Here is a 20,729-nt window from a genome sequence, read left to right as displayed (position 1 = left end):
GATTTTTCTGTTGTTCTATAGATTTAATTACGGGAAAACTTCTCTTATTTTGACCCTTGAAATGTCATGGTCTTTGCGGTACTAATCTCTAATTATCAAAAGTTGCAATGTTGGTATCTCATTTGTCATCCCTATGTTAGAATTTTTTTGTTAAATCCAAAAGGATCCTAATGGCCATGGAGTTGGTTGCGCCACCCCTATATTCGTCTTAAGGGGAGGGTTGAACCACCCCTATATATTCGCCCTAACGCTTAGTAGAACTAAAATTGTTCTGATGATATGTAATAGTAAGCATAAATTGAAGATTGAAGGTGAAAGAAATGAGAAAAGAGCAAAAAATAACTTAACCGATGAGCTTGGTTTATGGTTAAAGAAATGTCAGTCGAAAGCTTATATTATATAAGTCATGGGCAAATGTTCCTCTTTTCCAAAAAAAAGAAGAAGTCATGAACAAATGGATTCTTGCAAGAAATCTCTATCTCGATGCAATCCATGCGAACATGTGCATGTTGTCGTTTACACGTGCATTGCCTTCTTTAATTAAGGAAGGAGATAACTTGGTCTTCATTGGGTAGATTGGGCCGTAGACTTGTACTTTAATTGAGACTTTTTTGAATAAAGCTTTGATTTGGCTACATGGAATAGAAAGCCTTAAAATGGGTTGAAGCCCAACTTTGAATCACATTCCATTGTGAACTATGGCCCAATAAAATATGAAAATTGTTAATAGAAATATTGTGGGCTATTTTTTAATAAAACTTTGGCCCAAAATTATGGTTCATCTTTTTTTCTTTTTCTTTTTTTAATTTTTTTTAATATATATATTATGGTTCATCTTGAGTTGACCTTATAGTGCCAATGCTTTATCAAGTAGCTATGGATTTTTTAAATTTTAATTTTGGTTGGTGATTCTAGGCTTTTTGCCCTCTTGTTGGGATATAGCCAAAAAAAAAAAAAAAAAAAAAAAAAAAAAAAAAGGTAAGAGCAAAAATTAAAAATAAGATTTTCATGTGAAATTGTGATCATTAATTGGAACATAGTTTTAAAGTTACTATTTTTAAAAATAAGTTCCGTCTTGACCAATCTTGAATAATGGTGCGTTGGGATTACAATTTCACAAGAATAATTTGTATTTTCAAAAGATATTGCAAAATGTAATTCGTTTGGCATTGCGATTTAAAAAACACTTAATCTAAAATAGAAAAAAAAAATCTACGATTTCTATAAGCAGGTTATGAAAACTTATTTAAAAAAGTGCGAATTTAAACCAAAATCATGATTTCGCATAACAAATATTTGATAAAAAAATATTTTTTAACATGTTTTACTTTACGATCTTAAAAAGTAACTATTTTTAAAAACGCAATTTTTACAACCACAATCCCAAATGACCCCAAGTAAATGATAAAGTTTTTCTCCAAACTAGGTTAGAGAAACTTGCTCCAACTCAGTCTATAAAAATGACATTTATCATTCAAACATGTGAAATGCACATGTTTGTTAATAGTAAGGACAAAGTTGTAATAAATAATATTAAAAATTCATGTACATCTCACATGTTATTAAAAAAATAAACACATATAATTTTTATAGATTAGGTTAAAGGAAGTTCCTCCGACCCAATGGAGGAAAACTCTGTCCCAAGTAAAATCAAATGTCTAAGCAAATAATTGAATAAAAAATAAAAAAAAATAAAATAAATAAACTGTGAAAAAATTTAGGGGAAACTTCAGAAAGCCCCTCTGAACTTCTAGCCGTTTTGACAAGCACCTCCTGAATTTTCAAAACTCTCATTTAGGCCCCCTGAACTTTGGTTTGCTCTCACTTTGGACCATTTTAACGTTAAAGTCAAATAATTTGACTTCTTATACCTATTTTACCCTCTCCCAAAACTACGTCGTTTTTTGTCCTAAAACTATAACACCTACTCAGCCCAAAACGACATCGTTTTAGGCATTTTTTTTTTTAAAAAAAAAAAAAAGAAAAAAAAAAGAAAAGCAAAATATTTTTTTTAAAAAAAGGGAAACTTCACTAAGGATCCCCAAACTTTCACCCGTTTTGAAATACCCCCCTTGAACTTCAAAATCTCTCAATTTAGTCCCCTGAACTTTCAATTGCTTTCAATTTGGACCCTTCCGTTAATTTTAGCCGTTAAAAATTTAAAAAAAGACCAAAATATCCCCGATTTTTGTTTTTTTAAAAATAAAAAAAGTTTTAGAAGTTGAAATTTTATACAAAAGTCAGGGGTATAAACCTCATGTGACTTTTAAAATCTGATGGAATGGTCCATATTGAGAGCAATTGAAAGTTCAGGGGGTGTATTTCAAAACGGGTGGAAGTTTGGAGATCCTTAGTGAAGTTTCCCAAAAAAATAAAAAATAAAAAAAATAAAGCAAAATGGGGTGGCTCCGGCCACCCCATTTTGGCCAAGGGGTGGCTGGAGCCACCTCATACCGGCCGTATGGGGTGGCCGAAACCACCTCCAGCCCCTTGGGGGTGGTCCAGCCACCCCCAAATGCACCCGATCCCCCCCCCCCCCCCCTTTTCTTTTTTTTTTTTTTTTTTTTTTTGGCCTTTTGGGGGTGGTTAGACCGGCCAGGGGGAGCCACCCCCTTGGCCAAAAATGGGGTGGTCCGGCCACCCCATTTTGGCCAAGGGAGGGGGTGGCTTCGATTTCCTTTTTTTCGTTTTTTGTTTTTTTAATATTATGCTCAAAACGACGTGCTCAAAATGGTGTAGTTTTAGAGTCCAAAACGACGTAGTTTTGGTTGAGGGTAAAATGGGTATAAAAAGTCAAATTATTTGACTTTAACGTTAGAATGGTCAAAACTGAGAGCAAACCAAAGTTCAGGGGGCCTAAGTGAGAGTTTTGAAAATTCAGGGGGTGCTTGTCAAAATGGCTGAAAGTTCATGGGGTTTTATGAAGTTTCTCCAAAAATTTAGGGAAAACTTCAGAAAGCCCCCATTAACTTCCAGCCATTTTGACATACCCTTCATGAATTTCCAAAACTCTCACTTAGGCTCCCTGAACTTTAGTTTTCTCTCACTTTGGACCCTTTTAACTTTTTATACCCATTTTACCCTCAATTAAAACTATGTTGTTTTGGACCCAACCAAAACTACATTGTTTTGGACTCCAAAACTACAACGTTTTGGGCTTCAAAACTACATCACTATCCAACCCAAAACGACGTCGTTTTGAGCATAATATTAAAAAAAAAAAAAAAAAAAAAAACTAAATCGGGAGACACCTCCTTGGCCAAAATGAGGTGGCCAGGCCACCTCATTTTGGCCAAGGGGGTGGCTTCAGCCACCCCTGATTTTTTTTTTTTTTTAATTAATTAATTAATTAATTTTGCTTTTCTTTTAAAATAATAATGCCTAAAACGACGTCGTTTTGGGCTGGGTAGGTGTTGTAGTTTTAGGACACAAAACGATGTAATTTTGGGGAAGGTAAAATAGGTATAAAAAGTCAAATTGTTTGACTTTAACGTTAAAAGGATCCAAAGTGAGAGAAAATCAAAGTTCAGGAGACCTAAGTGAGAGTTTTAAAAATTTAAAGGGGTATGTCAAAATAGCTTGAGGGGCTTTCTAAGTTTCCCAAAAATTTAATTAGAAAGTCATCGTCCTGGTCTGGGAGACGAAGAAAGAGTGTAGACAGAGAAAAAAGGAATTGGAAGCGACGATGAGCGAAGGTCCAAAGCTCTACACCAACAAACCCAAGAAAGGTAAACTCAGCTTCCATTTCTGTATTTCCAGAAAACAATCGTTTCTTCTTTTGTTTTCGAAAAACATTACCATCAAGAATGCGTGGTTTTTGTATCTGACTGTTGATTGATTGCTTGTGATTTTTACAAACAGCGCAACTCAAACAATTTCAAGAGCAGCAACAGAAATCTCAGGAATTTTCCTCACCGTCGTCGTCTTCGTCGTCAATGGGGACTCAGTCTCCAGCTCCGCCACCCCAGCAGCCTCCAAAAGAGTCATTTGCTCGGCGCTACAAGTTTCTCTGGCCTATGCTTTTGGCTGTCAATCTTGCTGTTGGAGGTCCCTTTCTTTCTCTTATTCCTTAGCTTTGTGAAATTAATTTTTTTTCCCTTCAATTTCTTATGTACTTTTGTGTAAATGGGTATTTATTTGTGTACGAGATGATTAGTCGTATATTGGCCTGCATCAAATGGTGTCATGGGTTTTTATATTTTAGCTTGAAAGAATGATGTTTAAGCTTATTGAGTGCTTTTCTTCTTGATGTTGTTGTTGATGGGTATTCTGTTGTTAGAATGGGGGCTGGGATTTCAATCTCATTTTCTGTGGATTTTTTGACTGGTTCAATTGATCTGACTTTGCGGAAGACTTGGTAACACAAATCAGAAGCGTCTGCGTGTTCTGACCATAAGATAAAACAAGCCCTTATGCTTAAACAACTATAATCTCCGTAGAGTATTTGAGAAAATTCTAGGATTTGATAATAATTCAAGTTGTGTATTTTACATTACAGACTAACATATAGATAGAAGAGAAATACTTGTAGAGATAGGAAACATAGTACTGAAAATAAAATTAATCCTAGTAAGGAAAGTAAACCTGATCCTAGTAGGTAAATGAAATAATTAACTCCTAGAAAGGAAAGGAAATAAGTCTTAATTAAAATAAAAATAAAAATGCTTATCAAAAATAAAAAAATAAAAAATAAAAATCAACTAAAATCTCCATCTTCGCAGTTGCGTTGAATTAGATGTAGCGTCCTACATCATGATTAGTGATTGTGAACATAAGGGAATTTGTTAAATGGGTTTTGAGGTGTTCCAAGGTTGGGCTTGTGTGGGATTTATGATTCTCCTTAGTTGAGAAATTGTGTGAGAATATGTTGCCTTCCCAAGTTACTTAGAAATGACTCTCAATCAATCCATATTTTTTGTCTTGAAACCATTCATCTACGTATATTATAAGACACATACACACAATCTCAAAACACAAATACAAAAGATGAGCAAGTTCCTGAATTAATAATCAAAACCATTCTCAAAAATCTAATATGTTTGCTAGATAGCTTTTATAGTAGTAGATCAAATCTTCATATAGGCTTCATATGTGTTGGAGACAATGTTGGATAACTGGAAGCATGCAATGTAATTATATAACAATGTTATATCTTTTTATTCATCAAAAAATTGTATTGACTACCAGATGGGGGGTAAGTCTAGATGATGGGCCAAACCTTGGCATCGCTCAATCACTCTCTTATATATGTATTAACTGTACTTTTGATCTAGTCAAAGCCTATGTAAAATGGACTCAGGTTCCACATCTAGGTCTCATACTTGTTATTTTCCATGTCTTAGGATTCATGGACACAGCTTACTCATCTAAATCTCTTAATTTTTATTCATCTTGAATTCAAACAGAAGTAGTTCTGTGTTGTTGTTTGTTGCATGTGTACTTCACTTGACTTGAAAAATCCATGTAACATAAGAGCAACTTAAGAGGCTGTCTTAAGGAAGTTCTTAACCTTTTCTTTGTGTATTGAACAATCTTGTGGGGCATGTGTTTTGCAGAAATAGTATTGGACATGTATTCCTCTTTTATACTAGTGTTTTGTTGAGTATTATACTGATGCCTCACTTATACTTAACACAATTAATTGACATGTTTGAACTATCTATGGAGAGAGGGATTAAAATAATAGTTCCAAATAAAGAAGCCTGATTGAGTTGAAATAAATCTTGTGGTAGTCACAAATAGCTGAAGGACTGTCAAAATCTCCAGCAGTTGAAGGTTTGCACTGTCCATTTTGGAGTTTAGGGAAACAAAAATAAAGCGCTGTAGTTAAATCGTAGGAATGTTATAAAGGTTGAAGATTTTGTTTAGGTACTCTAAAGGCAATCCATGAAAACTATCAATTGTCATCTCTGATTAAACAAATACAAGTCTATTTTCTTAAGGTCTGTAGTTCCACTGCTACAGACTACAGTATATACAATAATAGGCAGGGTATTTTAATTTGGGGGCATTTGGCATCCATTTTCTTCTACCCAAGCGTGAGGGGATTTAAAAAAAAGCTTATCTTTTACCTATTTTCTGGTCCCCCATGGATATCGTTGGGCTGAATGGCAAATTTTCCTCTAGAAGATTTGCTAATATTTTATGCTTTGATTCTAACTCAATCAAAGCTGGGCATGCTGATATAATGCAGCTAAAGATGAGTTTGCCCTTAAGTGTCAATTCAAGAAGAAGAAATACCACATTATCAAAATTCTTGATCACGGGCTACGTAACTCAAAGTACGTCCTTACCTGTTTGTTGCATGTCCTGCCCCAGGGGAGGGGTTGGATGGAGAAAATCGATGTTAATTTTGAGAATTATCACATAACAGCAAGAAAGGATGGAGCTCTAGGTGGCTTCAACCCTCAAATTTTCACAGACCTTAGCATTGACTTTCTTTGACCAAATTGTGCACTTCCAATATAATATGCATTGGCATCTCCATTACTACTACTATTTGTTTTCCTCTCTGGCATCATGATGGAAGAGTCAAAGTAGCATCATAGAGTTGTTTTTATTATAATATGTTGGAATATAAGTGAGAGAGGTCATTGCACATGCTACTGTAGTGGACTGGTAATGATAGCTGTGGCTTGGAGAAACAGTTCAATTATTGTTGCTAATGACAAAGACATCATAAAAGAGAAAAACAGTTCTTTACATCCTTGTAATATTCACACTTTGTTCTGTGCACCATATACAAATGAAAAGTAGAAAAATAATTTAAATTTATACCCTTCTGGTGTTTGATTTGTTAAGTGGGAGAAAAGAAAAAGAACTGTAAGGAAATCGTGTCAGCATTTTCTTCTTGGGCTAACCCAAATTTGCTCTTAATGTTAGGTGGGATTTGGAGAGAAAGTTGTTCATTAGGAAGAAAAGATACTAAAATTTGATTTCCTTCCATATATTTTCTCTCCACTCTCTCTTTATTGCAAAACAATGGAAAATAATGTAGTTTTCCATATTTTTATTTTCTCTTTGTTTCTTTTAAATTCCTGTTGTAGAATGTGAACTAAATAGATCTAGAATTACTGTCTGAAAAACTACATAAAACACATGCAGATATATTATTGTCAACTAGACCAGTTAATTGCATTTTAGTAATTAATCGGATATTTCCCGGTTGAAGAAAAATTGAGGAATGAGGCTGCTTAATAAAAGGTTTATTACCATTGCTTTATCATTTGGTTTTCTTCTTAAGGAGTGCTGCTAACAATGCATTATGGCTAATATCACTTTAAAGTATTCTTTTCTGAGCATGTCTATTTATAAATTTGAAGCAAACTTCTTGTTATGCCGTATATTAAACCCAAGCCTTCTCTGACCTAAAGGCAGAAGTTCCTATGCCTTCCTTGTGCTCTTTTTCAACCCGAAAGATTAATTTTTTTGAGCTCTGCTTCTGTCGTTAACTCTGAAGTAGTGGTGAAAATTATGGGTTGTGCTCTGAGAAAAGGCAAGCAAGTCATCGATGTATAACTAAATAAATAAGGTCCCTCCCTTCCTGAAGAAAGATAGCATGGGAAGATATCAAGAGGCCTGCTGAATTTCATTAATTTTGGTTAACTACCATGGTTAAGCTTGTTGAATCTACTTCATAACCTTTATTTTTTGAACTTTTTTGGTATCTGCATTGGACGGTCTGCTTTTGTATACAATGGATTAGGGGTACATATCTTTGATCTATACATGGGGATGTGTTTTCCATAGGCCAAAGTAAGCACCATGTGCCAAACTAAACAGCTTGTATTGAGGCTACATAACATGGACACTGAAAAAGTTGCAAAGTCTCCCTGTAAGACATGATTTGACTTGTGAAAATATGGGATATGAACCTTGCATGCCTACTGTTGGGCATGTTCTCAAGTGTCAATGTCCTGCATAGCTAGAGAGGAATGTATCGTATTTCCTTCATGGTTGCTCTGATATTTCTTCTATTTTCTCTTTTGTTGCAAAAAATTACTTATGTGAGCAATTACTCCTATAATATTGCATATTATATGTTTGCCTGGTCCCATGGACTGATATTTGGAGAGTACACAAATAGGAAACCTTGACACACCCAAACGAACTTATAATCTTCCTATCTAGTATGCTTAACATGATATCAACATTTGCAACTTTACATTTTTATTATGCTGATTGCTGGTTGATCTTCCTCACTTAATTGTCTGCTGTTTGGATTTGCCACAATATGCATATTGATGTCTCCTTGATATTAATGCTGTTGTTTCTAGTAATGTTATTATCATGCATGTTTGCCTTGTATTTGCCCCACTTTCTAGACAGCAACATTCTTGTTGAGGATGCATATTGCTTCATTTTGAAGAATTCTGGAGAATATCTTTCTTCTCGTTTTCTTATATAATAGTAGCAGGAGTAACTAGAAGCATTCTTCACTCTACTAGAAAAACTCTGTAGTTACCTAATTAGAGTAATCCATTTGCTATTTATTATGGATCTTAGAGCCAATGGTCATGTAACAGACTTATATGTCGATCCATCTAATATGTGACTAACCATGATCATGGTCCTTTTCCCTTTAGCATAATCATTATGGATTATTGTGATTATGGGATAGTAGACATGTACTAGATCATTGCAAAAGGTTTAGGTGGGAGAAGAAAACAAATCCAGAATGTAAGTCTTGCATAATTATTTACTCTCCTTCTAAAGCTCTACTACTCAATATGGTCAATATCATATAGAAATAATCTTTGGGTTTATCTGTACCAATGGTCAGCAATATGTTGAACAGACAAAGTTTGTATCAATTCCTTGGAAGTGCACTGTATCCTTCATAAAGAGTTACATACGGTGACACAAAGTAGGATGGAGTCATTTATATGCCTCACTCGAAGCTTATGGCAGCACTAGTGAGTAACAACAGTTTTTACTTGCCCCAACCACAGTCACTTTAACTGATTATGAAATCATGTTTGGCGTGTGACAGTCAGGTTTGAGATGGAAAAACTAGGGTTTACAAGAAAACATCCAATGAGGGTTAAACTTGTTTCATTACATTGACACGGAAGCAGAATGAACAGATTCCAATAAAGGAAAGATATTCTTAACATGTGTTAGTTCTATATATTATTTATGAGGTGTTCATATATTGTTTTGTGGTCCTAACTCGATGGATTTTCTTTTTCTTCTCTGCTTCTGGTGATGTTTTCTTTTCATATACAAGCTGCTAGTTTTAACTTATGGAATGACTATCTTGAAACTTTTGATTTAGTCGCTTGACAAAGCTGTCTCTAGGGCCCTTAATTTGCTTCTTATCAGATTTGAGGTTTTTGTGAACTTTATAGCTTACCTCTTCGTGAGGACAAAGAAGAAAGACACAGGCGTAGAGGAAGAAGTTGCAACTCCAGTTTCAACAATGGCTCCTACAACTGCTCCTGCTGCTGAAAAATCCTTACCCTCGCCACCCATCAAAGAGGCTGTGAAGTTGAAGGAACCAATTCCAGAGGATCAGCAGCGTGAACTTTTCAAGTGGATATTAGAAGAGAAAAGGAAGGTCAAACCAAAAGATCCTTCAGAGAAGAAGCGCATTGATGAAGAGAAAGCCATTCTCAAACAGTTTATTCGAGCAAAATCTATCCCAAGTATCTAGTTATTTAAAAGTTGTTCTCAAATTTAAAGATGGCTAGAAATTATTTTATTTTTCTTCATTTTAATTGAAAATGAAGTTTAGTTTATACATGTGTTGGATATCAATGTCTGCAAATACTTAGTCAAATTCCATTGAAGTTCTGTAAGTCTTTGTTAAGTGCAATACAAGGATAGCACTGACTAATTACTTCCCTGCTCTGCTAATGCCACAATAGATCCCATATGCAGCTATCATGGAGAAAATATAAACCTTAAGTTAAGAAGGGAAGAACCCAGGAAGTTACATAGAAGTTTTTTTTTTTTTTTTGTTATTTGAGTAATTTATTTATTCTCTAACACTTTTTCTAATTATGATATTTAGGAAGGTGGAATGTGAGCTATGAACCTTTTCTTGCCATACCTGCTTGTCTGTGTTGGCTCATGTCGCTTTCAATGCAAAAGAAAACTATATAGTTTCTTTTAACAATTTGCCGCTCAAATTGTTATTGTTAACAATTTAGATAGCAAATGTGAGAGAGTCTTTATAGAGTTTACCTGTCCAAACAGAGATGGACGGAGAATTTAAAATTTGTTTAGATAGATGGACTTTATATTAAATCTTTTATATTTACTGATCGAATTACTAATAATACGAACAACAAAATTATCGAGAATCTTTATTCATTCGACTAGTTGCGTCAAGTGGTGGAGATACACATGGGATGGACCAAGGGAGAGCTTTCACAATTTCCAAAGAGGACGACAGGACGTGGCCACTCCCCCCATTTGCATTTCCACAACATGCAAACTTCCAACAATACCGAACCAACTAACTACCACTGCCAACTAGGCTATTTTGGAACCTCCAATTAAGATTTCCTTTACCCAAAATCACACTCATAAGTTACTGAAAAACACCAGAATATACCTCTCAAGGTTCCCAATCTTGGACCTTTCAGACAATATTTAAACATATCCAAAATATTCTCCAAGATTCTGAGAGATATAGTGGAATGAATATAACTCACAAACAACACAAATACTGTGCCTGTGTGAGATAGAGAGAGAGAGAGAGAGCCGAACAATCGGATGCAATGATGAAAATGGATTAAAATAAGAAATTATAATGAAGAAACTTAATGATAAGTTAGGCAGTTTGAAGAAAGAGATAAAGCAAAGCTGAGGAATGGAGGTTAACAATTAAAAACACAAGCAATCAAGAGATGGGCCATTGTGAGAATTGAATTATATTTGTTTGACACAGTCAAACAGAGATCTAGAAAGTTCATAAAAATAGGCTTAACTATGCGCCAAAGACAGATGGTTATACAAAAATATACCTCAAATATTGCCCATTACCTTTGATCAAGAGGAATTCATATAATTAGCAGTATTTTATGGCAAAGAGGCCGAGGTACATGTGGCCTCTTCCATATAAAATGAGAAAGGATGGGGAATGAATGTGACATGAGAGGTTGGCTGGCCTTGTGTGTGTGTGTGTGTGTGTGTCTGTGCAAGAGAGAGAGAGAGAGAGAGAGAAAGAGAGAGAGGGACAAAAGCTAAGAAGCAGGGGATGATGATGGAGCATTGTGGTTGGATTTATTGAGTCTCACATGAATGCACGAGGCCGCCCATCTGCCACTGCCAAGGGGAGGGACTCCACAAGAACAATCATGCACTTGTGGGGACTTCTCTCTACTTGCATATCTATTATACTCATAAATAATAATTATAATAATAATAATAATAATAATAATACCCACCAAACAATTTTCACTTTTTTAACCTTACTCCAAATGTTACCATGATTTTGACCCAATTGAACAAAATGGGTCATTTGGTCAAACACACAATATATATTTGTATTTATATTTATTTGTTTCTAGCCTACCCTATAGTCTATATTCTTTTGTACAATTATAAATCAGAACCCACACAAGTGGGTTTTTTTCATTGGCCGAGATGCTATCATAATGTTAATATCACTAAAGTACATTGGTGTTACTTACTATGATAGAAAAAAGGTCTTATTAGTGTTTGATAAAAAAAAACTCTCTTATGAATTCCAAGGTACTTTTTTTTACTTTGATCGAGTAATTTAATATTAATTTAATTAATTATTAAGGGGATTTATTATTCATAGGGACTAATGTACTCACAGGTGTAATATTAGATTTGAATAAGATTTTGAATCAATCTATATTTGATTGACTATCTCCACTAGGGGTGGGCAAAATATCTGATTGTTGCCTATCAACTGTCACCGAACCTCTACCGACTTCTAGGGGTTGGTAGTCAGAATAAAAAAAATTGTTTTGACGTCAGTTTGGTTTGGTAGGCGGTTAACCGAACCAAACCAACTTTGGCCATCAATAGTTTTTTGCTCACTTATTTAGCCCAAAGACATGTCCAATAAGCACTTTTTTAGCCCAAAAAAAATCATTTAGTCAAAAAAAAAAAAAAAAAAAAAAAAATTGGCCCATAAAAATAGGCTTGCCTCCAATATAAAAAATGACTAATCAACTTAACCGAAATCATCAAAATTTATTCTTGTTGATATGAAGTCAGTTAAATCACCGGCTTTTTGGTTCGGTGAGCTAAAATACTCCTATTATCACTGATTTAACTGATACCCAACCCTAATTTTTGCATCGAAGGTCAAACTCTTTTGACGCATCAACCTGGTTATCTTTGCACCCCTAACTCCTTTATTATTGAGTGGTTGTTCAGATTTATAGATTTAATAGTGTATATGTTGTTACATTGTGAATAAATTGTCACATCCTTTAAAATTTGTAAATTACATGATTTGTCAAGTTCATGTCAGGGCGACTCAGAGGTCAACTTGATATGGGTCAACCTGAATACAACTCATTTAGTTAAACCTATCAAATCCCTCAATTATGACACATACTATTTAAGTTGTGCGGGTCACTCATAGATTAAGTGAGTTTACTTTAGATTGACCTGTTTATTAAACAAGCTAATACAAGTTGACCTGAATTGATTCGAACTCGATCATATAAAACTCAAATCCGTTAATTTCGTGTTGGATTCGCGAATCATACAATAAAATAAAATTTACACCATAAAATAGTTAATCTCCATTTCAAATCTCGGATAAAGAGATGATCCTAATCCTATTAACTAATTCGGAAGAGCAGCACATTTTTTCGAAATCCATCCCAAAAATGTGCTGCTCCATGCCACACTTGTAATTTATCCGGAAAATGTCCTGCTTCATGGGTGATTGGGCCGCTGAATAAGTAAAAAATAAAAAAAATTAAAAATTAAAAATTCTGGGTTATTTTAGGCTGCCACCAGGTAAAAATCGGCCAGCTCCATCCAAGGCAGAGCCTCCTGGTACTTGTAAAAGACAGCTTAATAAGGCAAGTCTTGACATTTATGCTTGTCTGCCCCAACACAAATATTCCATGTTTTATATATATATATATATATATATATACTCTCTCTGTCTCTCTCTTCCCGCACGCGTGCGCGTACGCATATGGACACTTAAAAGCATATTTAGTCATGGCCGTGGCAACCATGATTAAGCATATTTAAGCCAAAGCTTTGAGGCAGAGAGAGAGAGAGAGAGAGACCGTGCATGCGAGGAAAACATAAAATCCATAATGGACAATATGTGGGTTGTGTTAGGGACAGCAATTTTCCTGTCCGCCATAATTCTCTACAGGAACTGCAGGTTTCGACTCATCAGATCAAAACACAGAAGCCCACTTCCTTTAGGCACTCTTGGTTTGCCTTTTCTCGGGGAAACCATCGAGTTCGTGTCTTTTGCTTACTCTGACCGCCCAGAGTCCTTCATGGACAAACGTCGCCGCATGTAAGTTTTTTTTATTTTACTCTCCATTAATTAATTAACTTCTCAAAATTAAACAAACCATATTTGTAATTATTAATATTTAGTATTTGGGTTTTTGAAGATATGGCAAGGTGTTCAAGTCACACATATTTGGGAGCCCCACAATCGTTTCAACGGATGCAGAAGTGACCAAATTTGTTCTTCAGAGTGATGCCAAGACTTTCGTGCCTTCTTACCCCAAATCTCTCACTGAGCTCATGGGGAAGTCTTCTATTTTGCTCATCAATGGCAGCTTGCAAAAGAGAATCCATGGACTCATAGGAGCCTTCTTCAAGTCCCCTCATCTCAAGGCTCAAATTACTAGGGACATGCACAAGTATGTTCAACAATCTCTGGCAAATTGGAAAGATGACACTCCCATTTACATTCAAGATGAAACCAAAAATGTTAGCTCTCTCTCTCTCTCTTTCTCTCTAAAATCTATTTATTCTTCCTCTAAGTTTAAGGGGACTTCTTGAGAAGTGTTCCTATAGACACAAGATAAAACAAATTAAAGATGCCATCTCTCTAATTAAATCTAGAGAGCAATGCTATTTAGTAAATTGCCAAACGAATGTCATACATAAATCAGCTCGAGCTAGCTAAGAGTTGATTTTCACTGTCACATCATCCTAATCGTTAGCGGTTCTTTTACTATGTTTAAGATGTTCTATGAGGAAGTAATTAAGAGCCCTAATAGGCACATGATTGACTAACTCTCTCTTTTGAAAAGCAATCATCCATGTTTTGATAATCTCTCTGGCTCCTACTTAAGTTTGAAAATGATTCTGCATATATAAAAGTAAGAAAGTAACCCAGTTGGCTATGGGGTTCATAATCATGATTTGCATGAATCATATTGTCAGGAATATTAGATTCATCATTATTATGTTTATCTTGTCCTTTTGAAAAGTAACTGATCAGATCACTCTTTTTGTCTCCAGATTGCCTTTCAAGTACTAGTCAAGGCATTGATTAGTTTGGATCCTGGTGAAGAAATGGAGCTTCTAAAGAAACAGTTTCAAGAATTCATCTCTGGCCTCATGTCTTTACCCATAAAAATACCTGGAACTAAACTCTACAGATCATTACAGGCATGTTAATTTCTTTATCTGTATGTTTTTTTCTTTTTTTCTTTTTTCTTTTTTAATTTTTTTTTTATCACTTAATAAATTTAAATTTCAGGCAAAGAAGAAAATGGTTAAGTTAGTGCAGAATATAATCCAAGCTAGAAGACATAGTGGGCTCTCTACGGTTCCAAAAGATGTGGTTGATGTTTTACTCAATGATTCAAGTGAGCAATTAACAGACGATTTAATAGCAGATAATATGATTGACATGATGATTCCGGGAGAGGATTCAGTGCCTGTTCTTATGACTTTAGCAATAAAATACCTCTCCGATTGCCCCACTGCTCTACAACAATTAACAGTATGAAATTTTTCTCTTCTCCTTTTTAATGTAATTAATTATAATCACAATTAATTAACCATGTTAATTATTAATTTCTATCATGACTAACATATCCTGCCAAAATGATTATCATGCTATAGCTAGCTAGCTTTTGGAAATGCATGAGATATAAGTCCAATTTTTTGACCACTTTTACAGTGTCATTTTCGCTTAATTTTGTCATTTCTAGGAGTATAATTCCTTTCCCACTAATTTTGTCAAACGTCTACTAGTAGAAGTGGAATATATGGTGAGAATTTAGCTACTAGGGTTTGTCCACAGTCTTTTATGTGAGAGAAATCCATCACAGGTGGAATCAATATTACAGACAAAGAAATTAGTCTTAATATTGATTTCCAAAAGATTTAGCGTCTAATCATTAAGAAAATTAATAACCTTTTTCAAGAGGGACACCGTTTATTTTAAAAGTTCAAATACTTAATAGTGTACATAAAGTCAACATTACCACGTTTTTTAAAAACTTTAAGTAATATGATATTATGTATAGTGTTAGATACAGAAACTTTAAATCCCGACTATAAAATATATATTAATTATTTATTTCATTTGAGGAGACGTATAGAAAGTTTCTTGAGCTTGTTGGGCCAATTATTGGCTTGTGACCTATTACTTGCACGTGTGGTTGCTTTTCACATATATCATGTACTACTAATTTGTTTTGGTTTATTATTAGTTCCTTTTGTAATGGAAATCTTGATGAAAAATCTCAGGAGGAAAACTTGAAGATGAAAAAACTCAAACAACAGCTTGGGGAGCCTTTGTCTTGGAGTGATTACTTATCATTACCATTTACACAAACTGTAAGTTATATATATGAATAAATTAAGGAAAACTAAATAAACCCACTATTAATTATAAGTAATGATGTGTCTTGTTTATATATATATATATTCATCTGTAGGTGATTACAGAAACTCTAAGGATGGGAAACATTATAATTGGGGTGATGAGAAAGGCCATGAAAGACGTAGAGATAAAAGGGTATTTGATACCAAAAGGATGGTGTGTTTTTACATATTTTAGGTCGGTTCATCTTGATGAAAATCACTATGAGTGGCCTTACAAGTTCAATCCATGGAGGTGGCAAGTAAGGAGGGCCCCCACCTTTTCTGCGCTATTTGTCTGCTTTTGTTGTTTCTTTTAGCTTTTTAGTAATGGAATATGGGGGCCTTTCAGGACAAAGACATGGTGAGCAGTTGCAGCTTCACTCCTTTTGGCGGTGGACAAAGGCTGTGCCCTGGGCTTGACTTGGCCAGGCTGGAAGCTTCCATCTTCCTCCATCACTTTGTTACTCAATTCAGGTACTCAGTGAATGCTTTTTTTGTTTTTGTTAGATCATCGTTTATCTCAAAAATTTAATCATTTAATCAATATTATAATTCATACTCATGTATGGGCTCAAACAAGCTCAACGTGTAGAATATTTAGGGTTTGAACTTACGATATCTAATTCTGATACCATATTAAATCATCACTAATTTTAAAAGTTTTAACTGATTTGAAAGACGAGACTCAACACGTAAATTATAGAGTCATGATTCAAACTGATGAAGACATTTTGCTTTAATATCGAGTTAAATCATCATCTCTCTCATATGTTACGTTCAATCGATTATTGTTGAACTTTTTGTCATTAGTCTCCAGTGATCACCTACCACACGTGATGAAAAGAGATAAAGCTTTGTAAATATACATCAATGGCTAACATGCATGTACACGTGGTTACATCCGTGCTTGATGGAAACCTAGCTAGCTAAAGAAAGTGACATATGTATTTCTGCTTACAAATATATATAAAGTTGTTCCATTCTTAAAGCTCTCCATCGATCGAGCTGAAAAAAATCCTAATGCTTTTATGGTAGAAATTAGCCGAAGTCCTTTCCGAAGGTTGTCGAGCCAAAACACTAGATTTCTTCTATACTTTTTGCACATGACAGGGACAGAACATAGCATAAAACATCAAAACTTCCTGTCATTTTTGGCTCGCTGGTTTTTTAGCTAAGGCATCCTTTTCATATATACTTTATTGAAAGATTCTTCTTCCCTGCTTGCTTACAAACCTCCCTTTGGCATTTACCATGTGACACCCTAACATATCTATATATTTCACATATTTTTCCAACTAGGGGAGTATAAAACAGCAGAAAAATTATCTACAGTTTTGGTCCATTTTCAAAAAAATCCCTCTATTTTAATTTTTTTTTTCAATAACAGTATCAGATTTTAGTTATTTTTCAATCAAATATTTCCTGTTAATTAATAATATATCAATTAATATACTCCTAATATATATATCATTGTGATAAAACACCCTTTAGGCTGGATGGACCATCACTTATAGTAGTGGCTTAATTTTTTTGGTTGGTAGGGTATATTTGACATTTCATATATATGGGCTAAGGCTCAAGATAATAAATTATATATATATATATATTTCCCTTAAAAGATAAAATCAAGTCTCTCTGTGTTACCATGTGATTTAGCATCCAGAAGCAGTGACTAGATTTCCAAATTGTGATGGAACATGTGTGATGCTCCATAAACCAAACTCAACGTGTGACTTTTCCAAACTGTACGTATTAATTTTGAACCATTAATGAGTTAATTTGTGACATTTGTGTCCCATCTCTCTTTGTATCCATTGGCATATCCAAGAAATTTTTGACTAGTCAATTGCATCGAAAACATGATTCTTGAACAACTTTTGTTTTATGTCTTGATCTGGCAGTCATAATTTTGCCATATAGTGCCCCTGCTGGCACCAATCAATAATAATATATCTTGAGAAATGAGGATATATATGGTCAATCTAGCTAGACTACTTAGATCAAAATACTCGGAAAACAAGGTTAATTTTATTTACTTTGTTCATTTTAGGTCTTAAAGGCTAAAAGATTGTCTTAGCTAGCTAGCAGCTCGCTTGGAATACCAAATCTGATAAATTGGTCTAATCCTTTGACTGCCTTTGTTGTAAACAATTATCAATTCTGCATATGAGCAACACAATCAATGATTATTTAATATATATCTCATAGGGATTGTATATATATATATATATATATATATTGAATTCCTTTACATGCTCCTAGCTGTCATTATAGAGATGATCCATTAAAGAATTAATCTCTTAACCAATTCAGCTTAGCTTAGGCCAACAAAGAGTGTACTTGATAATTAATAGGGTTTTCTAGCTAGGGGAAAAAAAAGAAAAAAAGAAAAAGAAAAAGAAATGCACCCTTTTGATCTTAGTCCAACCTTGATTTGACTGCTTTAATTTCATTGTTAAATAATAATGCATATTAATTAGCTCAATATTTTATAAGAATTTAATTAATGTGAATATTGGTTTATCATGATTTCCATGCAGGTGGGTGGCTGAAGAAGATACAATTGTTAACTTTCCCACTGTAAGAATGAAGAGGAGGATGCCAATTTGGGTGAAGAGGAGAGGGGACCCTTGAGAGCTGCTTTGGCCAAAAGGAAAATTTGAAGAAGTGAAAAAAACTTCGACACAATGATACAGAAGAGAGACGTGAAAAGACAAAGAAATGAAAGTGGAAAGCAGTGATTGGCCACAGCACACACGTGGGGTGGCATCACAAGCTGACATAATTTGTCCTCTTTCACAGCTATTGCACGTATCAACACTAGAAGTACAAAATTTTTGTAGGACCCAGTTGAATATCTCCCCTTAATTATTTACTGATTAATTTCTCTTTTTTAACTTGTTGCTTTTTAACTGGGCAAGAAAGCTATTTCACCAAGAAATTTCCTCTTTTTTACTTTGTATGTAGGAATTAAAATAAAAGGGAACCAAGAGAGCAACTTTTGGCTTTTTTCTTCTTCTTATATATATCTATATATATTCTTTATTTATATTTACAGCATGCAACTTTTGATATGGTAGTGGGCATGGACAATGATTTGTGTTGCATGGGTCCCAATAATTATAGAATTTTCAGAACAACAAGTGCTTCAGTCTATTTAAATTAGTAATTCACATAATGGATGGTCCACCAGCTTTGTGAGTGAAGCTTACTCCATTCTTGATCCTCTATAGTATACACATATGGGATGAGCAGTTCATTTACATTCTGTTCAAATCTTTCAAAACAAAAAAAGTGAATCTGACACTAATTAATTACTCTCTGTTTGAAAGATTTTTGGACACAGACATGGATGTATAGACGCCGACAGTTCAAGAAGTTCTATTGATTAAAAAACTTTTTGGACAGAATTGTAGACACAAACTTTTTATTTACCTAATGTTCGGACACTAAGGACAGATGCCTAAACATGAGAGGCGGTTAGGGTTATGAAACTTATGAAACCCTAGTTAGTTGTGTTTGGATACATTAAGATCATGCATGCCCAAATGCCACCACCGCATAATAACCCTATTGTTAATTATTTAAAGATTATTTTGTCTCAATCTTTGGTATTTTCTCTTTGATATGCAACTTTGAAAGGCTCCATAGAGAATATTGAGAGACAAGACAAGTCCCAAGATACAAGTTCTTTAGTATATGCATGTGTAAACAAAAGTTTGTGCACAAACAAATTCTACCAGTGAGAATTAGTAAGGATTCGTTTCAAGAATATTGGCCAACATGGGACTTGTTAGAGTTGAGACTACTTGAACAAAGGGTTGCCTTATTAATGATGTAGTAAGTTTACTATGTATTGTGGTAGGTTCTTCTACAGTGAAGTGAATCATAAGTTTAGAGATGTTTTTTCTTGTTGAATGCTTTTCTCCTCATCAACAAATCTTGTGTCGTATGTTGATGATTATTTTGATGGCTTTTAAAATACAATAATAATAATAATTCGGGCATGACTGTGGAAGCCCAAAAACAAGCCCAAGAAAAAGAGGCGGTGGTCAGTGATGTTCCACAGGCTGAGAAAGCAACCTTGGCAAGTAGAGAAAGAGCCCACAAAGCCCAAGCCCCTTGAAGTTGCTGATCTTCCCAACCCCAAGAAGAGACAAAAACAAAGGAAAAACATTGAGAGAAATGAGAGAAACTAACAAAATAAACATGCACTCGTCTACAGTGTCACGTGACACTCTTCATAAACGAATTTTCCATAAGTTTTAGCATAAGCTGATTTTTTTTTTTTTTTTTTTCATTGGCCACTATAATTGCTCTTAGTGAAATGGTTAGCCATTTTAGCTAAAGAGACAAAATGACTAAACTATCGGGAAAGTTAAAATAAAAAATTTTAAAAGTTTTTTTTATTTTTTTTTATTTAAAGGTATATTTAGCATTGTGATTTTATAGACAAAAAACAAAAGAAAAAAAAAAAGCAATTTTAAACTAAATCGCAAAAAATGAATTACTTAGGATTGCGAATTAAAAGAGTTTAAGAACGTAAAAAATATGCATTTTCAAATTACAGGTAATGAGGTGATTTTTTTGAAAACGCATAATTTTAAAGTTTAAACTGCGATTTTAAAGGTCAAACGACTAAAACCACCGCAATTTTATCAAACACATAATTGCGTTTTTAAAAATTACATCTTCAAATCACACATTTTATAAAATCATTATTTTTAAATCTCACATTTTAAAATAACAAACTCAAATGAATTCTCTAAAAATTACCAAAACACACAATTCCGAAAATTATGTTTGTCTACATTTCTTTAGTGGACTATAGTCTATATTGAAACCCATATGCGTTGTTCGTTACCAGAGACTTCGGAAGAGTCGACGTCGAAGTTGAAACTTGAAACTAGTAGCGACGACTAATATCGCCT

At 34.2% G+C, this 20,729-nt stretch overlaps 2 protein-coding genes across 2 annotated transcripts; both read left to right on the top strand.

Moving 5' to 3' along the window:
* Window positions 1-3,607: 3,607 nt before the first annotated feature.
* Window positions 3,608-9,847, top strand: LOC132188659 (WAS/WASL-interacting family protein). Its single transcript, XM_059603178.2, has 3 exons — window positions 3,608-3,728; window positions 3,862-4,047; window positions 9,351-9,847. Exons 1-3 carry the CDS (start codon window positions 3,686-3,688, stop codon window positions 9,653-9,655), a joined length of 534 nt encoding a protein of 177 aa, XP_059459161.1. The 5' UTR covers window positions 3,608-3,685; the 3' UTR covers window positions 9,656-9,847.
* A 3,249-nt stretch (window positions 9,848-13,096) lies between these two features.
* On the top strand, window positions 13,097-18,806 carry CYP90D1 (cytochrome P450, family 90, subfamily D, polypeptide 1). The gene is made up of 8 exons (XM_059599857.2): window positions 13,097-13,480; window positions 13,581-13,905; window positions 14,443-14,592; window positions 14,684-14,929; window positions 15,682-15,771; window positions 15,873-16,058; window positions 16,148-16,272; window positions 18,339-18,806. Exons 1-8 carry the CDS (start codon window positions 13,269-13,271, stop codon window positions 18,430-18,432), a joined length of 1,428 nt encoding a protein of 475 aa, XP_059455840.1. The 5' UTR covers window positions 13,097-13,268; the 3' UTR covers window positions 18,433-18,806.
* The last annotated feature ends 1,923 nt before the right edge of the window (window positions 18,807-20,729 follow it).

This window comes from Corylus avellana, chromosome 6 (assembly GCF_965113065.1).
Source record: "Corylus avellana chromosome 6, dhCorAvel1.hap1.2, whole genome shotgun sequence".
NCBI classification, from domain to species: domain Eukaryota; kingdom Viridiplantae; phylum Streptophyta; class Magnoliopsida; order Fagales; family Betulaceae; genus Corylus; species Corylus avellana.
This window is presented reverse-complemented; position numbering and strand designations above follow the sequence as displayed.

Coding starts and splice junctions, on each gene's coding strand:
- LOC132188659 (XM_059603178.2), top strand. CDS start 3,686: ATGAGCGAAGGTCCAAAGCTCTACACCAACAAACCCAAGAAAG. Junction 3,729..3,861: donor CACCAACAAACCCAAGAAAG/GTAAACTCAGCT, acceptor TTTTACAAACAG/CGCAACTCAAACAATTTCAA. Junction 4,048..9,350: donor TGTCAATCTTGCTGTTGGAG/GTCCCTTTCTTT, acceptor TGAACTTTATAG/CTTACCTCTTCGTGAGGACA.
- CYP90D1 (XM_059599857.2), top strand. CDS start 13,269: ATGGACAATATGTGGGTTGTGTTAGGGACAGCAATTTTCCTGTCCGCC. Junction 13,481..13,580: donor ATGGACAAACGTCGCCGCAT/GTAAGTTTTTTT, acceptor GGGTTTTTGAAG/ATATGGCAAGGTGTTCAAGT. Junction 14,593..14,683: donor AACTCTACAGATCATTACAG/GCATGTTAATTT, acceptor TTTAAATTTCAG/GCAAAGAAGAAAATGGTTAA.